The sequence below is a fragment of the Emys orbicularis genome, chromosome 3, assembly GCF_028017835.1.
Source record: "Emys orbicularis isolate rEmyOrb1 chromosome 3, rEmyOrb1.hap1, whole genome shotgun sequence".
NCBI lineage: Eukaryota > Metazoa > Chordata > Testudines > Emydidae > Emys > Emys orbicularis.
This window is the reverse complement of record NC_088685.1, coordinates 52,318,898-52,335,448: the sequence shown is the minus strand read 5'-3', so window position 1 is coordinate 52,335,448 and position 16,551 is coordinate 52,318,898. Positions and strand designations below refer to the sequence as shown.

The window sequence follows — 16,551 nt, the reverse complement described above, 5'->3', positions numbered from 1 at the left end:
CCTAGAGGTGCCCAATTGAGATCAGGGCCCCACTGTGGTAGGTGCTATATGCACACATAGTAAGAGACAGTCACTGCCCTAAAGATCTAAATCTACAAGACAGACAAATGGTGGGAGAGAAGAGTGGCAAAATGACTTGCCTAAGGTCACAAAATAGATAAATGGCAGGGCAAAGAACAGACCTACTGTCTCCCAATTGCTAGTCCAGTACCCTAGTCATTTGACCACTTTGCCTCTCTAGTCTACTGTGATGGAGAACATGCTTTTTAAATACCACAGGAAAATATCTGGTCAATTTAATACTTCTTGAATCAGCATTAACTCTGCCTCTGCACTCTGAATGGTCAGGTGAGTGCAGGAACTGGCTGTCAGACAATGGCAGCACTGCTGAGAGCTGGCTATCTTACCACTGATGTGGGAAGGAGGTGAGAGGAGCTCAGCAATAAAGTAGGTGGGGTACTTGTGGATTCTTGATTTCCACTACTTTTGTCAAGCCTGGATGGGGTTTTGACTGCTTTATTCCCTCTAGCATGTTTTTACATGGGAATGGAATGATATGTTCCCTTGTGCTAACCCACTGGCCTGGAACAACACTCTATTCCCCTTCGCTTTGAGCAACAGAATCCATTCTCTCAATCTCCCTTTCTTTTCTTTTTACCTTATAGCTCTCTCTGTAAAGTGTGTGTGTGGTTTTTTGTTTGGTTGGTTTTTGCGTTTTTTTTGTACAAGCAGCATGAAGGAAGTGGGAGCTCAAGGGAATGGCTTTGCAGTGATAAGCATTAGGTTTGAAATATCTAGATTCCTAGAACAACAGCTTCATAAATTCTTTATCCTTTTGAGCTAGATATCTTTGGCGGGAGCTAAATGGTTACGTTTCAGAGGAGGCCTGACAAAATGAAGTTATCTGGGCTGTGCTAGGACATTAATTCTGCATAAAATAGTGGTTTATCATAGTGTCTTTGACTCAAGTCCCTCCACTGTTGTACGGCATGCTGTGCTGTGCACCAGCTGATCTCTTCACCAGTGGGGCAACACTTCAGAGGTGTTGTAGGTGGTTATTTCTATATTGCCTGTAAAACACCATGCACACCTGTGACAAAGAAAATAGGTCACTGTACTGAGGAGCTTACACTATAAGGCCTGGTCTACACTAGGCGTTTATGTCGAATTTAGCGCCGTTAAATCGAATTAACCCTGCACCCGTCCACACGACGAGGCTATTTAGTTCGACATAGAGGTCTCTTAAATTCGACTTCTGTACTCCTCCCCAACGAGGGGAGTAGCGCTAAATTCGACATGGCCATATCGAATTAGGCTTGGTGTGGATGGAAATCGACGCTAATAGCTCCGGGAGCTATCCCACAGTGCACCACTCTGTTGACGCTCTGGACAGCAGTCCGAGCTCGGATGCTCTGACCAGCCACACAGGAAAAGCCCTGGGAAAATTTGAATTCCTTTTCCTGTCTGGGCAGTTTGAATCTCATTTCCTGTTTGGACATCGTGGCGAACTCAGCAGCACTGGCAACGATGCAGAGCTCTCCAGCAGAGATGGCCATGCAATCCCAGAATAGAAAGAGGGCCCCAGCATGGACTGATCGGGAAGTCTTGGATCTGATCGCTGTGTGGGGCGATGAGTCCGTGCTTTCCGAGCTGCGCTGCAAAAGACGGAATGCAAAGATCTATGAGAAGATCTCTAAAGCCATGGCAGAGAGAGGATACAGCCGGGATGCAACGCAGTGCCGCGTAAAAAGCAAGGAGCTGAGACAAGGCTACCAGAAGACCAAAGAGGCAAAAGGACGATCCAGATCCCAGCCCCACACATCCCGTTTCTACGAGGCACTGCATTCCATCCTAGGTGCGGCCGCCACCACTACCCCACCACTGACCGTGGACTCTGAGGATGGGATATTGTCCACGGCCGGTTCCTCGGACATGTTAGCGGACGGGGAAGATGAGGAAGGAGATGAGGAGGACGAGGCAGTCGACAGCGCTTACCAAGCTGATTTCCCCGACAGCCAGGATCTCTTCATCACCCTTACAGAGATCCCCTACCAACCGTCCCCAGCATTTAACCCGGACACAGATTCAGGGGAAGGATCAAGCAGTAAGTGTTTTAAACATCTAAACATTTATTTTTAACAGAACTGGAATATTAACAATAACAACAATGTGTTTTTCATGATTTGTTTGCCCTAGGCGCTTAACTATTCAGTCCCAACTATTTAAAATAAATCTAACAATGTCCGGTTTTGCATGATTCTGCTGCCCAAGCCGCTCCACTCTTTAGTCCCTGCCAGTGCAGCTATATTAAAATGCGGTCTATATGACCGGGGATAGAGCTGAAATCCTCCAGGAACATCTCGAGGAAGCTCTCCTGGAGGTAATTGGAAAGCCTGTTCATCAGGTTCCTTGGGAGAGCGGCCTTATTGGGTCCTCCGAAGTAGGAGACGTTTCCGTGCCAGGAGATCCTCAAGTACTCCGGGATCATAGCCTTGCACAGCATGGCGGCATACGGCCCTGGTCTTTGCAGGCTTTCCCGAAGCATTCGTTCTTTCTCGCTGTCTGAGATCCTCATGATTGTGATGTCGCTCATGATGACCTGCTTTGAATTACGTAGGGGACTGTTAGTATTGGGACTGCTTGCCCGTTCCTTTACAGAACTGTAACCGCCGGTTTACAGCCACCCGGTGGAGGCGGGAGAGGGGCAGCATACAGGGATCTTTCCCTGGGACAGCTGCGAGGGGGTGGGACAGGGGCAGAGTTCATGCTTGGCCGATTGCTGGCAGCAGAGACTGGCATTGCTTTCAATGTGAAAGGAGGCCAGTGCTACTATTAAAGTTTTAAGCAGCCACAAGTCTACGGCTTACCATGTCTGCCTGCTACAGAAATTCCGGTGTCCTGCCCCGCTTCCCAGATCAGCAGTGCAAGACCCCAGGCACTGAAGGCGAGGTCCGAAAATTCGACCTTGTCCTGAGTGCGCATGTGATAGGTGCGGTGCATGGTCTTGTTCACAGAGAAAGACTATGTTCTTTGTTCACAACTACATTTATCTTTCGGAGGAATTCACTACCTTTTTCTCATTCCCACAGCCACATCTGCGACTGTCTCCCAACCCAGCCTGGCATCACACTCCCAGAGGCTAGCGCACATTAGGCGGAGGAAGAAGAAGACGCGAGAGGACATGTTCTCAGAACTAATGGGCTCCCGAGCCCAGCAGAACCAGTGGAGGGAGAATTTGTCCCAAATGCACCGGACACACATGGAACGTGAGGAGAGGTGGCGGCAGGAAGACCAGCAGGTGACTCAAACGCTGCTTGGACTTATGAGGGAGCAAACAGACACGCTCCGGCGCCTTGTTGATGTTCTGCAGGAACGGAGGCATGAGGACAGAGCCCCACTGCAGTCTATCAGTAACCGCCCTCCCCCGCCACCAAGTCCCATACCCCCCTCGCCCAAAGTCCAAAGAAGGAGGGGCGGCAGAGTCCGTGAAAACTCTCACTCCACTCCTGCAGACTGCTCAAGCACCAGAAGGCTGTCATTCCCCAAAATTTGCAAAGTCCTTTCCTGCCCGCCTCACCCAAGCCCCCATCCAAGTTTCACCCCCCAGTTTCATGTGTGGTTGTTAATAAAAAATACGTTTCTGTTCATTACTGTTTCCATCATGTTCTTTTGGAGGACAGTCTGTCTGAAGGGGGGGAAGGGGCTTGGTAATTGGACAGGACAGTCACCTTTAGCAGGGTACAGAGGCGGGGGCAGGTCCAGCAGGAGGGCACATACACAGTGCAGTGACTAGTTACCCTGGTCAGTCTGGGAGGTGGTTTTCATGTTCTGTGTGTGGGGGGGGGGTTCTCTGTGACTTTGTGGCGGGGGAGGGCAGTTACAGATCTTATGCAGCGGTCCTTTTCCTGGATCACAGAGCCACGCAGCAGGGGATCTGTAACCCTCCTCCCCCTGCCATAAAGTCACATAGCCCCCACATACACGCAGTCCCGCTCAGGAGGGCTGGCAGGCTCCGTTGAAACAACCAGTCCACCACTGCGAATCCTGTCATTCCTGGAGTTTAGAAGCATCATTTGCATCAGTACACTACACCCGCTCCCCACCACAGTCTGCGTCCCAGGTTTAAAACATTCCCGCGAAAACAGTAATAAAGACAACGGTGTTCATTAACAAAATAAAACTGATTTTATTTTTTTGGAAGGGTGTGAAGGGGGTATGTAACTGGAGAGGATAGTCAACATTAACTGGGTAAAGAAACGGGGGCAGGTTCAGCTTCTCTGTACACAAACTGAAAAGTCACTGGTAACCGTGCTCACTCTGGAACCTAGCTTTCAAAGCCTCCCGGATGCACAGCGCGTCCCGCTGGGCTCTTCTAATCGCCCGGCTGTCGGGCTGGGCGTAATCAGAAGCCAGGCTATTTGCCTCAACCTCCCACCCCGCCATAAAGGTCTCCCCCTTGCTCTCACACAGATTGTGGAGCACACAGCAAGCTGCTATAACAATGGGGATATTGGTTTCGCTGAGATCACAGCGAGTCAGTAAGCTTCTCCATCTCCCCTTGAGACGGCCAAAAGCACACTCCACCACCATTCTGCACTTGCTCAGCCGGTAGTTGAACAGTTCTTTTTCAGTGTCCAGGGCACCAGTATAGGGCTTCATGAGCCAGGGCATTAGCGGGTAGGCTGGGTCCCCGAGGATCACTGTAGGCATCTCCACATCCCCAACAGTTATTTTGTGGTCCGGGAAGTAAATACCTTCCTGCAGCCGTCTAAACAGACCAGAGTTCCTGAAGACGCGAGCGTCATGAACCTTGCCCGGCCATCCGACGTTGATGTTGGTAAAACGTCCCCTGTGGTCCACCAGTGCTTGCAGCACCATTGAAAAGTAGCCCTTTCGGTTGATGTACTGGCTGGCCTGGTGCTCCGGTCCCAGGATAGGGATGTGAGTTCCATCTATAGCCCCACCGCAGTTTGGGAATCCCATCGCGGCGAAGCCATCTATGATGACCTCCACGTTTCCCAGGGTCACTACCTTTGAGAGCAGTACCTTAACGATTGCGTTGGCTACTTGCATCACAACAACCCCCACGGTAGATTTGCCACGCCAAAGTGGTTCGCGACTGACCGGTAGCTGTCTGGCGTTGCAAGCTTCCAGAGGGCTATGGCCACTCGCTTCTGGACAGTCAGGGCTGCTCGCATCCGGGTGTCATTGCGCTTCAGGGCAGGGGACAGCAACTCACAAAGTTCCATGAAAGTCCCCTTCCGCATGCGAAAGTTTCGCAGCCACTGGGATTCATCCCAGACCTGCAGCACTATGCCGTCCCACCAGTCCGTGCTTGTTTCCCGTGCCCAGAATCACCGTTCCACAACATCCACATGACCCATTGTCACCATGATGTCCTTGGCGCTGGGTTCCGTGCTTTCTGACAGGCCTGTGCTACTTTCAGACTTCAGGCCCTCACCGCGGTGCCGTAGCCTCCTCGCCTGGTTTATCTGCATCTGCCTCTGGTAAAGGTGGATGATAAGCTGCGAGGCGTTGACAACGGCCACAACTGCAGTGATGGTCGCAGCGGGATCCAGGCTCGCAGTGCTGTGGCGTCCACGCTGTCACTGACCAGAAAAGTGCGCGAACTGATTTCCCGCCGGCGCTTTCAGGGAGGGAGGGAGGGCGGTAGTGACGGACAGATGACGACAATTACCCAAAAGCACCTCGACAAATTTTTTTTACCCAGAAGGCATTGGCGGCTCGACCCAGAATTCCAATGGGCAGCGGGGACTGCGGGAACTGTGGGATAGCTGCCCACAGTGCACCGCTTCCAATGTCGATGCTTTCCCCGTTAGTGTGGACTCACAAAGTCGAATTACTGTCCTTAGTGTGGACACACACGTTCGACTTTGCAATATCGATTCCACATATTCGATTTAAGTGAAATCGAACTACCCTCGTAGTGTAGACATACCCTAAGATGGACACAGAATAGGTTTGCCTTTTAAAACTCTTTTTCTTTGCAGGAGGAGCTTTGGCAAGATAGAGGAGCTGGATCATGATGTCACATGAATTTATAAAATGAGTTATAGCTTTCTCTCCCCACAAACTGAGGGGAAAGGGTATGCTGAGCTGAATGTCTCTCTAAGACCCAGCATCCCTCCAAATGTTTAATTTTGTGCATTTGCAAGCTAAATAAAAGGTGTAGGGCTTGAATCACTCCTCTGCACCAGTGAGGAAAGCTACTACGGAGGAGAGAAAGTTATGTTTACAGTCCTCCACTTCCCAGGGGAGTCCTAACTTGTGACTAATGTTCCTAGAGACACTCTGATCATGCCACTTCCCTGTCCAGAGCACCCAGCTTTTGGGGAAGTGCTGGCTGCAGGCCCATTGCAGAAGTGGAGGTTGTGAGTACCTATCACTGTTTGAACACCAGCCCCTCGATCCAGTGCTTGTATAGACAGTGGAATCTGTGTTTGAACTTGGTCCTAAAATGCCAAATTCATCAACAATCCATGATAAAAATCCAGATTCCCCCCCAAGTAATGTAGGAACGAGCAATGACTTCCCATTTTACTGTGTTTGTTAATCCTGTTAGTGGAAGGCTGTAAGGTCAGGTACGGCAGCTTGAAACATGGCATTTCTTTTGACAGATGGAAAGATAAAAGGATGGGGGAAAGGAAAGGAGAGGAATTTAAAAAAAATCAGATGTCTCAGCTCCATTCAGGTTTCCATCAGTGGAGATACAGCTGAGAGGTACATGGTACTCTTGTGAGAGTGGTTACTTACTAATGGCCTAAAAAAGAGCATCACCATGGTAAACAAGTTTGTGTTGTCCCTTATACTCTGTGTGATTGCACCTATGATTTGAGATCCTGCAGGAGGTAAGGTGCTATCCACATGTACAACAGTGGGCTAAATTTTCTGCTGATGTATATGGGTTCAGCTCAATTGAGCTCAAGGGAATTGCACTAGCAGAGAATTTGGACCAGTGTTACTATAGAATAGTAAAATAAATGTTTAGTTTATAGTATTATAAGTTATGTAAATAGAGTTGGGCAATCAGAAGTGGAAGGGGAAAGAACTGGGAAGTTGATGGGGAGGGAGATGAGCAGAAAGAGCAGGAGATAAAAAAAGGATTGAGAACAGGAGAAGGGAGATAAGGAGAGCAAGACTATTGCAAAGGAGAGAGAAAATTAGAGGAAATTGGAGTGAAGAAAGGATGTCTAAAGAAAAAGATACATTTTCTACATTCCAGTTTGTAAGATAGAAAGGAAGATATAAGAAAAGAGGACTGAAGGGAATAGGGGATGAATTTATTTTGAAACACATTGCCACTTGGCGAAACAACTCATTGTCACTACTAACACAAGAGGCTGGCCAGCACTGTCAATTTACAAAGAACCCAATCTAATGTTATGTGATTAGCTCAGGTGAGCCCCCGTTCTACACTGTATAGAGAGTTTACTTTGCTGTATGTAATAACCTCTTACTATATTGTTTTAACTGAACTTTAATGTAATGCCTCTAATACAAGTCAGTCTAAAATTATAGATTACATCAGGGATTGGCAACCTTTGGCACGCAGCCTGCCAGGGGAAGGCCCCTGGTGGGCCGGGCCAGTTTGTTTACCAGCCGCGTCCACAGGTTCGGCCGATCGCAGCTCCCACTGGCCGCGGTTCGCCGTCCTAGGCCAATGGGGGCGGCGGGAAGCAGTGGCCAGCACATCCCTCTGCCCATGCCGCTCTCCGCAGCCCCCATTGGCCTGGGATCAATACAGTGAGCTTCTTTATCTCATTGTAAGCTTGGTTTTCCAGACCTTGAGTAGTTCTAGTCACACTTTTCTGAGTGCTACCCATTTGTCAACATCTTGTATCCACAGCAGAATGCAACACCATATTCCAGTAATGGTCTCACTAGTGTCATATACAGTGGTAACAACACCTTCCTACTTCTACTTATTAGTCCCCTTCTTATAAATCCAAGGGCCACATTTACTGTCTTAACCTCTGTATTACACTGTGAGCTCACAGAAATCTAGTGCCCTATATTGATTTTTTTTTCCTGAATAGGGGATGATTTGAGCCAAAATTCACATTGGTTATAACTACATATCTCCATCGGATATTTTAAAATATATAGTAGTCAATCAAAGAACATACCAGTTTTAAACTATAATATATATTAGACTTTTGTCCAGATGAAATTCCTAGCAACAATGATTACCAGACCACCACACTAGTTTTTTTTTTTTTTATTTAAAATGTTTGCTTAGACTGATAAATAGATTTAACACATTGAAGGCTAGTGCAGATAATTACATAGGTGCTTTTTTTTTTTTTTTTTAAAGCACTATTTGAAAACAACAGATCAGAGAGAATAATTCTACCTTCCTCCTTATAAAAAATGTTAATCTGTGGCTTCATTGTATCATACTCAGCTGTATTAGTTACATAATGATGTTGAACTCTCAGTAAACTGATCTGTGGGTGGCTTAATGAGTCAGATTTCTATCAGGGAAACATTGAATTAAAACATGATTAATGACCATTGCAACATTATCACAAAGATACTGAGACAGTCCTATATTTTTTTCTGTGACTACTGAAATTTAGAAATTTCCTTTTACTGTACAATATATGAATCCACTTAATTAGTTAATACTAGGAGACAAGATTTCCTACAAAGACAAATACTGCTAACATCATTGAGCTGGATGTTACTTTGAATAAAAAATTATTTCCACTTTCCCTATTTTGTCTCAGTTTGCTCCTGCAGAAGATGAGTCTCTCCTTAGTCCCATAAAGATGAAGTGCTTGTCCATGGGCCTACCATCTCAAGCTGAATGCATTTGTGATTACTACATTTTGACTTGATGGCTTTTGGGAGTTCAATCTTAGATGAAGATTATCTTTGACTGCCTCTAAGCCAGCAAACTCTTAAATTCAACCATTACCCAGATGTGATCTCATAATCCCTCTCTTTGCTTCCACTGGTACTTCAAAGTTCAATTTTCACCTCATGTGTACACATGCTATGTGAATTATGAAAAACAGTTCAGCCATCAAACCCAATATGCACAGTGTGGTCCAAGTTCTAGCCCTAACTAGATCCAATACAAAATTACTTTTTAAGAAATCACTAGGTAGCAAAGACTTTCTTCAGTTTCCATGTTCCATTCCTTGTTTTGCTAAAACAAGAAATATACAAAATCAAATATGATGTGACAATTTATGCTACATTTTCCTTTCTTTTTGTGCAGACATACTAGTATTTGCAGCTTCATTCAAAAGGCATACATCCAATTTAGTGTTTGTGTCAACCATATCAGTAACATATCCATAATTGCTACTTACAATTCTGTGTTAAAAAGTGATTTGACAGTCTGCTTGTATTTGCGGTATTGCTCCCATTCAGCTTTGGCATGGTCTGTTACTAACTCTTCTACAGGCACTTGAGGTATGCCTAGCTTCTCAGCAAACTGGTTAGCACCTGTTCCAGTGAGCATCACATAAGGTGTCTAAAAAAAAATCAGAGAGAGAAACAGAATAGTAAAAATAACCTTGAATGCTATCAACCACATGATACATAAAAATATTATATTTAAAGTCTCTATTCCTTTAGCACCCAGAGGCCCTAATTAGAATCACAGTCCCATTCTCATAGGCATTCTGAAAACACATTTGAAGAAACAGACCATCGCGCCAAGAGTTATTGGTCTAATCAAGATACTGTAGGTTTAAAAGATTCTTAGGGTGATGTTTTGCAAGCTGCCTCAGGAATTTGGACTTCCAAGTTCCATTGAAATTAATGGGAATGGTGCATCTAAATTTCTTAGTCATTTGTCTTGGGGCCTACAAGAAAGCAAATTTTAGTCACCCACTTAATTTTCTCTGACAATTATGCATGATACCAATAACAAAGAAACAATGATTTTGGTCCACTTCTCTTTATTTCTCCCCTTTCTCATTTCAATCTCACTTTCCTCCCATTTCTTTCCTTTAAAATTTTTTCTTTGCCTTCATTTTTTTAAATTTTTCTTTCTTCTCTCACTATTTTCTTTCTTCTCTTAAGTTCAGGGTCAGCATGATGAGTATCATGGTATTAATTACTACACCTCTACCCCGATATAACGCTGTCCTCGGGAGCCAAAAAATCTTACCGCATTATAGGTGAAACCGCGTTATAGTGAACTTGCTTTGATCCACTGGAGCGCACAGCCCCGCCTCCCCAGAGCGTAGCTTTACCGCGTTATATCCGAATTTGTGTTATATCGGGGTAGAGGTGTACTCTCGTTATTAAATTGTGCTTTACTTGCAGCACTTCTGAGAACAAAAGATACCACGTTCCTATTCTGTGGTTGTATACAATGTTTCTCCATAGAGTACAATAGAAAGCAGTTAAAAAACTCTTTTTAAAATAAGGAAGGAAATCCTGTTCCCTACTCAATGGCCTTCTGCAGAACTGGTGTTATTCTACTCATTTGCATGGGGTAATGGAGCAGGATGTGGGGACCTTGCACAGAGGGTCCACATACCAAGTCCACTCTAGATCCAATCTCTCTGGTGACTCTCTGCATGTCCTATACATCAGGGACATGAGCAAGAGTACTGGAAAGATACATTGTTACTAATTAGACTGTAGTAATGCCCAGAATGCACTAAGCATTTTCCAAACACAAAGGAAAGATAGACATGGTCCTTGTGGGGCAAGCAGCAGCCACTACAGTCACAGGGCTACAGTAGTAGCCACAGAGTGACTCTTCTTTTACTCTAACCTGCGGAAAAAGGGAGGATTTGAGCCTGAGGCAGGAGCAGGAAGGATCTGGACCATTATTTGAGTGAGTTAGGTCAGAAGAGACATAAAAAAAGAGTCAAGTTGCAATGTGCTGCAGTGATGACAGTGCAATTGTGATAGCAGTACCTTGGGATTTCCTTAATAAAGCCACAAGTGTTGCAGAATTAGAATTAGTTTAATTAAAATTCCTTTTACTGTAGTTGGAAATACACCTCTACCCCGATGTAACGCTGTCCTCGGGAGCCAAAAAATCTTACCGCGTTATAGGTGAAATCGCGTTATATCAAACTTGCTTTGATCCGCCGGAGCACACAGCCCCGCCCCCCCGGAGCGCTGCTTTACCGCATTATATCCAAATTTGTGTTATATCGGGTCGCGTTATATCGGGGTAGAGGTGTATGAAAGAAGAGCATTGTTCTACAGTATCAGTTTTACTTGTTTCTCAAATCATCCCATGAAAAAAATATTTCAACTGAAGAAATACTTTGCAGGCAATGTGCTGGCTTAGATAGGAAAATGAAGTCTGTAAATATTAAAATAAGTAAACAAAAAGTATCAATGTATTGTGTGGATGTAAAACTAAATTTTAGTGAATATAGCTGTTCACTTTACTCCAGCACTAGAGGACAAATCTTATTTAACTTCAAAAGAGGCGAGGTAAAAAAAAAATCCTACACTTTGAAAATGCTATATTATTTATCAGTCTAAAGATACTCTTTCTGTCCCGCTTCTGCCCCATATAATAATCCTATAACAACCTAATCACATTTTGTAAAACTCTATTGGAGGAACACTAACATATCCATTATGATAAAGCCCCAAATGTCATTCTTAACCCAAATGGATTAGGGATTCGATATGTAGCACCACAGCCCCAGTATGCTAACCAAGGAGCATGACAGAGAAGTGATAAATGACCTCAACCTACCTATTATGCAACACAATCCATAACCTCGGAGTCAAATCTGTGGTTAAACTTGTAACTGTAGTACTATACATGAATTTTCTCAACTTCCCATGAGAGTATGCATTGGATTTAATACAAGTTGCTGAACTTATTTACCAAATTCCTCAGTCTAATATTTAACTATAATACTTTTGTTGATATAGGTTCGAAGGTACTATGGATTTTTTTATAGTCTGCTTTAAATAATACAAGCTCATATTTCTTGAAACTACCCTTGAACATTCCTTGTACTAAAATAATATGTAAAAATAAAATGCAGTTAGTATTATAAAATACCCCTAATATTCATGTGCAGTACAATGGAAATCCTCTTTTTGTTATTTGGAATTAACTTGAACACAGAAAAAGCAGTGTAAAGTCTGGAATGCTTATAGGATCTGATTAAAATCCCATTGAAATAAATTGGACTCTTTCAACTGACCACTGACCTTTGAATCAGGCTTATACTGAATCATAGATGATAGAGATGGAAAAGACCTACTAGATCATCCAGTCCATCCCCCTGGCAATACAGGATAATACTTATTGTATATTTTCCAGTGTTTTATTCAAAGTGCTAAGGCTTCCGTTGGCTCAGAGAATACTCTATAGCCTGCATCTCACTGGCAGAAATACTTTCCATTATTATTATAAATTTGCATGACTGTAGCACATAGGAAGGAGAATCACTCAGAATAAAAAGCTAGTCCCTGCCCCAAAGAGTTTACAATTGAAGTACAGGAATAAAAAAAAAACACTATGGTAGGTTATAGGCCCACTTTTTTCTTTTTTTGTGCATCCTAACAGTCTTACTGAATTAAACATGACATTTAGTTGCACAAGAAATTCAGGCTCAGGCCCTACAAGAATATTATGGAGTGTTAAACAAATACGTCTAGGAAGCAAAACTATATACATATGTAATATGCAAATTGTACTTGTTATGAATTTTTAAAGCTTACATTTTATCAGTATCACAAATAAGCTAATATGCTAAAATCACTAGCATAATTACTTTCATACACTATTATCATCAATAAAAATAATATACTTTGATACTAACAGAATTAGAGCAAAGTTCATGAATAAAAAAGTTGGTCATGTAATAAATAGAGCTTCTGGGAAATGTTGATATTGCTTTACATGGTTTATAGCTTTGCTATATGTTTCAGGAACTATTTTAATTTCTCTCCTGGGACAGAAATAGAATGGCAATGAGAAGAGTAACACAACAGTCTTGTTATTCTGGATGTTCATGCTGCACCACCAAGTTGGATCCATTTTAAAGAGACGCTCTATTACTGTTTGAGGAATGTGTATTGCTCTGCAACACAGTGAATTGTGTTAATGCTTCAAGCACAAATTATAACATTTCAGGGAAATTTTATATAGTACTCACATTTTGCAGTACTGGAATGTTTATTTGATGCCACAGGGTTTGTTTTAGCCATGGTTTGATTTTTCAAATGTATACTGATGCTATAGTCCAATACAATGCAGCCAATCCCATCTGACATTAATTATTAGGCAGGGAGTTTGTGCCCAGACAATGCAAGGCATATTGGTTTTGCAGGTAAGTGTTTGCAGATGTGCTATATCATGTGCTGCCCAGGCAGAGTGTGATAGGGTGTCTTCTCTTTGCACATTCCTTTCACTTCCTATCACAGAACAACTAGGGCATATGAAGGGCAGTGAGTGAAGATAATTGGGGTAAAATTTGCATAATTCATAGCCTTGTCATGTTAAATACTCTACAGCAGCTATTTTCCACTAACACCTGCTTCAGTGTAGGAGCATCAGTTCTATGTATCACATGAACAATTAGGGAAGGGACACACTGATTGTACGGGGCTAATGACACAGATGGAGGATGGTAGAACAATACCAGAGTTAGCTGTGGAAAGGTACATGGGCACAACCAATCAGGACATATATCCAACAGCAGTCCTAAGAAAGGAACTATTCTGCCAGTGAAAAGCTAACTCATTGATAATTTGACGAGCACTATGGTAACATGAGAGAGTGTCAGAAACAGCCTGATACATTCTAAGCAACAGACCGCTATAAAAGCCACAAAAAAATGAGGGATGATACACCCCCCCCCACATATTAAGGTTTAATGGCAGCATAAGAAAGTGAGCTGTGTCCCTATGAAGCTCACAGAAAAGCACAAGAATGGGGCTAACTATACCAGGACTCTCTGCTATACAACATAGCAATAAGCTACAAGAGATTGGTTATTTGTAGGCTCTTTTCATAACAGTGATTGTCCAAATCCTTGATCTGTATGGGCTTTTGCTGGTATTACCACAGCTGGGCATTGGCTCTCAGTGGTGCACAGCTAGGATCCGATCCTCAGTGACTCAGAGAAATCCCTTATGTAAATAAATAAAAAGAGGACTGTGTAGGCGAGAGGAAGATTTTCACTATCTTTTCCCCCATTTCTCTTTTCCTTTAATACAGTGGTTATTGGGATTTCTCCTTTTTAAATATGAGTTTGTCTTTGCATCTGAAGCCTGAAATCCTTCCCCCGACCTGCCTCCCCTGCCAACAAGTTCAACCACTTCCCCCCATTTCCTTTTCTCATTCCCTACTTTGAAGTACTGCCACAAGCTAAACTACTGTTACAGAACAGAAAGAAGAAATGGGTAGTGGAGAGAAAGGGAAAGAGATAGTAGAAACAGCAGGCAGAAGAAACAGGCCTGATGAGATTACAATCTTTGGATACCATTGCAGTTGCAGCCTATAATAGTTTAAAAAGAGGAGAATCCATATAGCCATGAAGTTGGTTTATGCAAGAGTCCCACAGACATGAGCAATGCTTTGTCCTGATAGTGGGACTCAAACATCCTTCATGGTGGTGAAAGGCTAACCTAAGCAATTTACTATTTAGCTCTTTGTATGGTGCATGCACTCCTGCCACCAGGCAGATTCAAAATTGCAGAGGAGGCACTACCAATACTTTGAGCCAGCTTCTATAACAAGTCGGGAGCTCAATACACAGAGTGGCTGATTAGCTCCTTATCCAGTTAATCCACATGAGAACACACATGTTACATCAAGGACAAGTCAAAATTAATTAGGCAGTCAGCCTGAGACAACCAGAAGTGATGCATCATGTATAGAATACCTGAACAAGGAATGCTGTAATGATCAGGGATCCACTCACACTAGTAGCCAGTAAATAGATCAGGTCTGGCTCACATTAACAACAATCATTGAGCAATCACCCAAATCAAATATGGACTAAGCCTGAGAGAACATAACAGTTTCAAGTTAGACTCGCACTTAATTTGTGGCATACCATTTATGTGCTGCAGCCAGCTGTCTTTAGTGTACCAGATCATTTATTCTGATGTCACAACAAGGTAATCTTGTACAACAAAGTCCAATTATCATTAGAACTCTGTGCTCTGAGAATCCTGGCCACCATAGCAGCATAAGACTGCAGGCAGCTCAGTCCACACATATACACACTGACTCACTGTCTTTCCCTTTGTGGAGAACTGCAAATCACCTGATGTACATCTCAATTAAAAAGGCAACCTATATGGCCATGGGAAATTCTCCTCCCTCTGGGGCTCATAGATTTGTATTCATAGAGTTCAGGACCAAAAGGGACCATTGAATCCTCAAGTCTGACCTCCTGTATATCACCAGCCATTAAATAACATGAGTTTGGCAAAATCATATCTTCCGGAAAGGCATTCAGTCTTGATCTGAAAACATCAAAAGATGGAGAATCCACCACATCCCTTGGAGGTTGGTTCCAATGATTAATCACTCTCTGTTAAAAATGTGTGCCTAATTTCAAGTTTTTATTTGTTTGGCTTCAGCTTCCAAACATTTGTGGTTGTGCCTTTTTCATACAAGATTAAAGAGCCCTTTAGTACCTGATATATTCTCCTTGCGAAGGTACTTATAAACGGTAATCAGTCTTCTCTTTGATAAACTAAATAGATTAAGCTCTTTAAGTCTTTCACTGTAAGGCAAATTCTCCAGCCCTCAATTCATTTTTGTTGCTCTTTTCTGCACCCGCTCCAATTTTATACTTCTCAAAACGTGGATACCAGAACTATATGCAGCATTCCAATCACACCTAGTACTGATCCAGGAGGAACATCACAAGAAACATCCCTACTCAATGATTCCTCAATGATAACTACTTTTTGAGGTCTGTCAACCAGTTCTTATTCCATTTAACATGTGCATTATTGATATTGTATAGTGCTAATTTTTTAATCCGAATGCCACTCCTTACAGAAGTCTAAATTGTGATGCATCCAAGTGATCCAAACTACACAGATGACCTGAGCAAGGTAAATGAAAACTTCTGCAAATTAACAAAATGGCTATAGATATATTAGGAATACAAAGAAAGAGCTGAACATGATGCTCAATGGAGATAATTACTGCTTAGGCTTAAACATAACTATCATATTCCATTTAAGTGCAAGATAGGTTCTCACTGCCTGGCTGTCATGAAAATAAAGTGCATAACCAGCTACACAGGGGAAAAATGGTAAGTGTACAGCTGGTAATAGATACTTGCAAGGCTCTGTAATGTCTTGCAATTACAATGCATGTACTATATTAACACAATGTCCATATGTCTTTGTAAACATTATTTTGGTATTCCACAGGAATTATTCAAAATGAAGAAAAGCAGAAATGTAAAACAGCAATATTTGTGTCTGGGTCATTAATATTGTAAAGCAGCCAAGATGTAGGGTGTTAGCAGCCTATGTGTAATTGATGTAACAGAAAACAAACATCGTATGTTCATGACACTAGAGTCTATGCTTCTTTTATATAATGGATAC

At 43.0% G+C, this 16,551-nt stretch overlaps 1 protein-coding gene across 1 annotated transcript in view; it reads right to left on the bottom strand.

The window, feature by feature from the left end:
- The window catches only part of LOC135876641 (isoaspartyl peptidase/L-asparaginase-like), a 218,198-nt gene that overhangs the window by 116,545 nt on the left and 85,102 nt on the right, over positions 1-16,551 (bottom strand). The window contains exon 3 of the mRNA XM_065401920.1: positions 9,342-9,505. Coding sequence (XP_065257992.1) covers positions 9,342-9,505 — 164 coding nt within the window. The remainder of the gene's footprint in view (positions 1-9,341; positions 9,506-16,551) is intronic.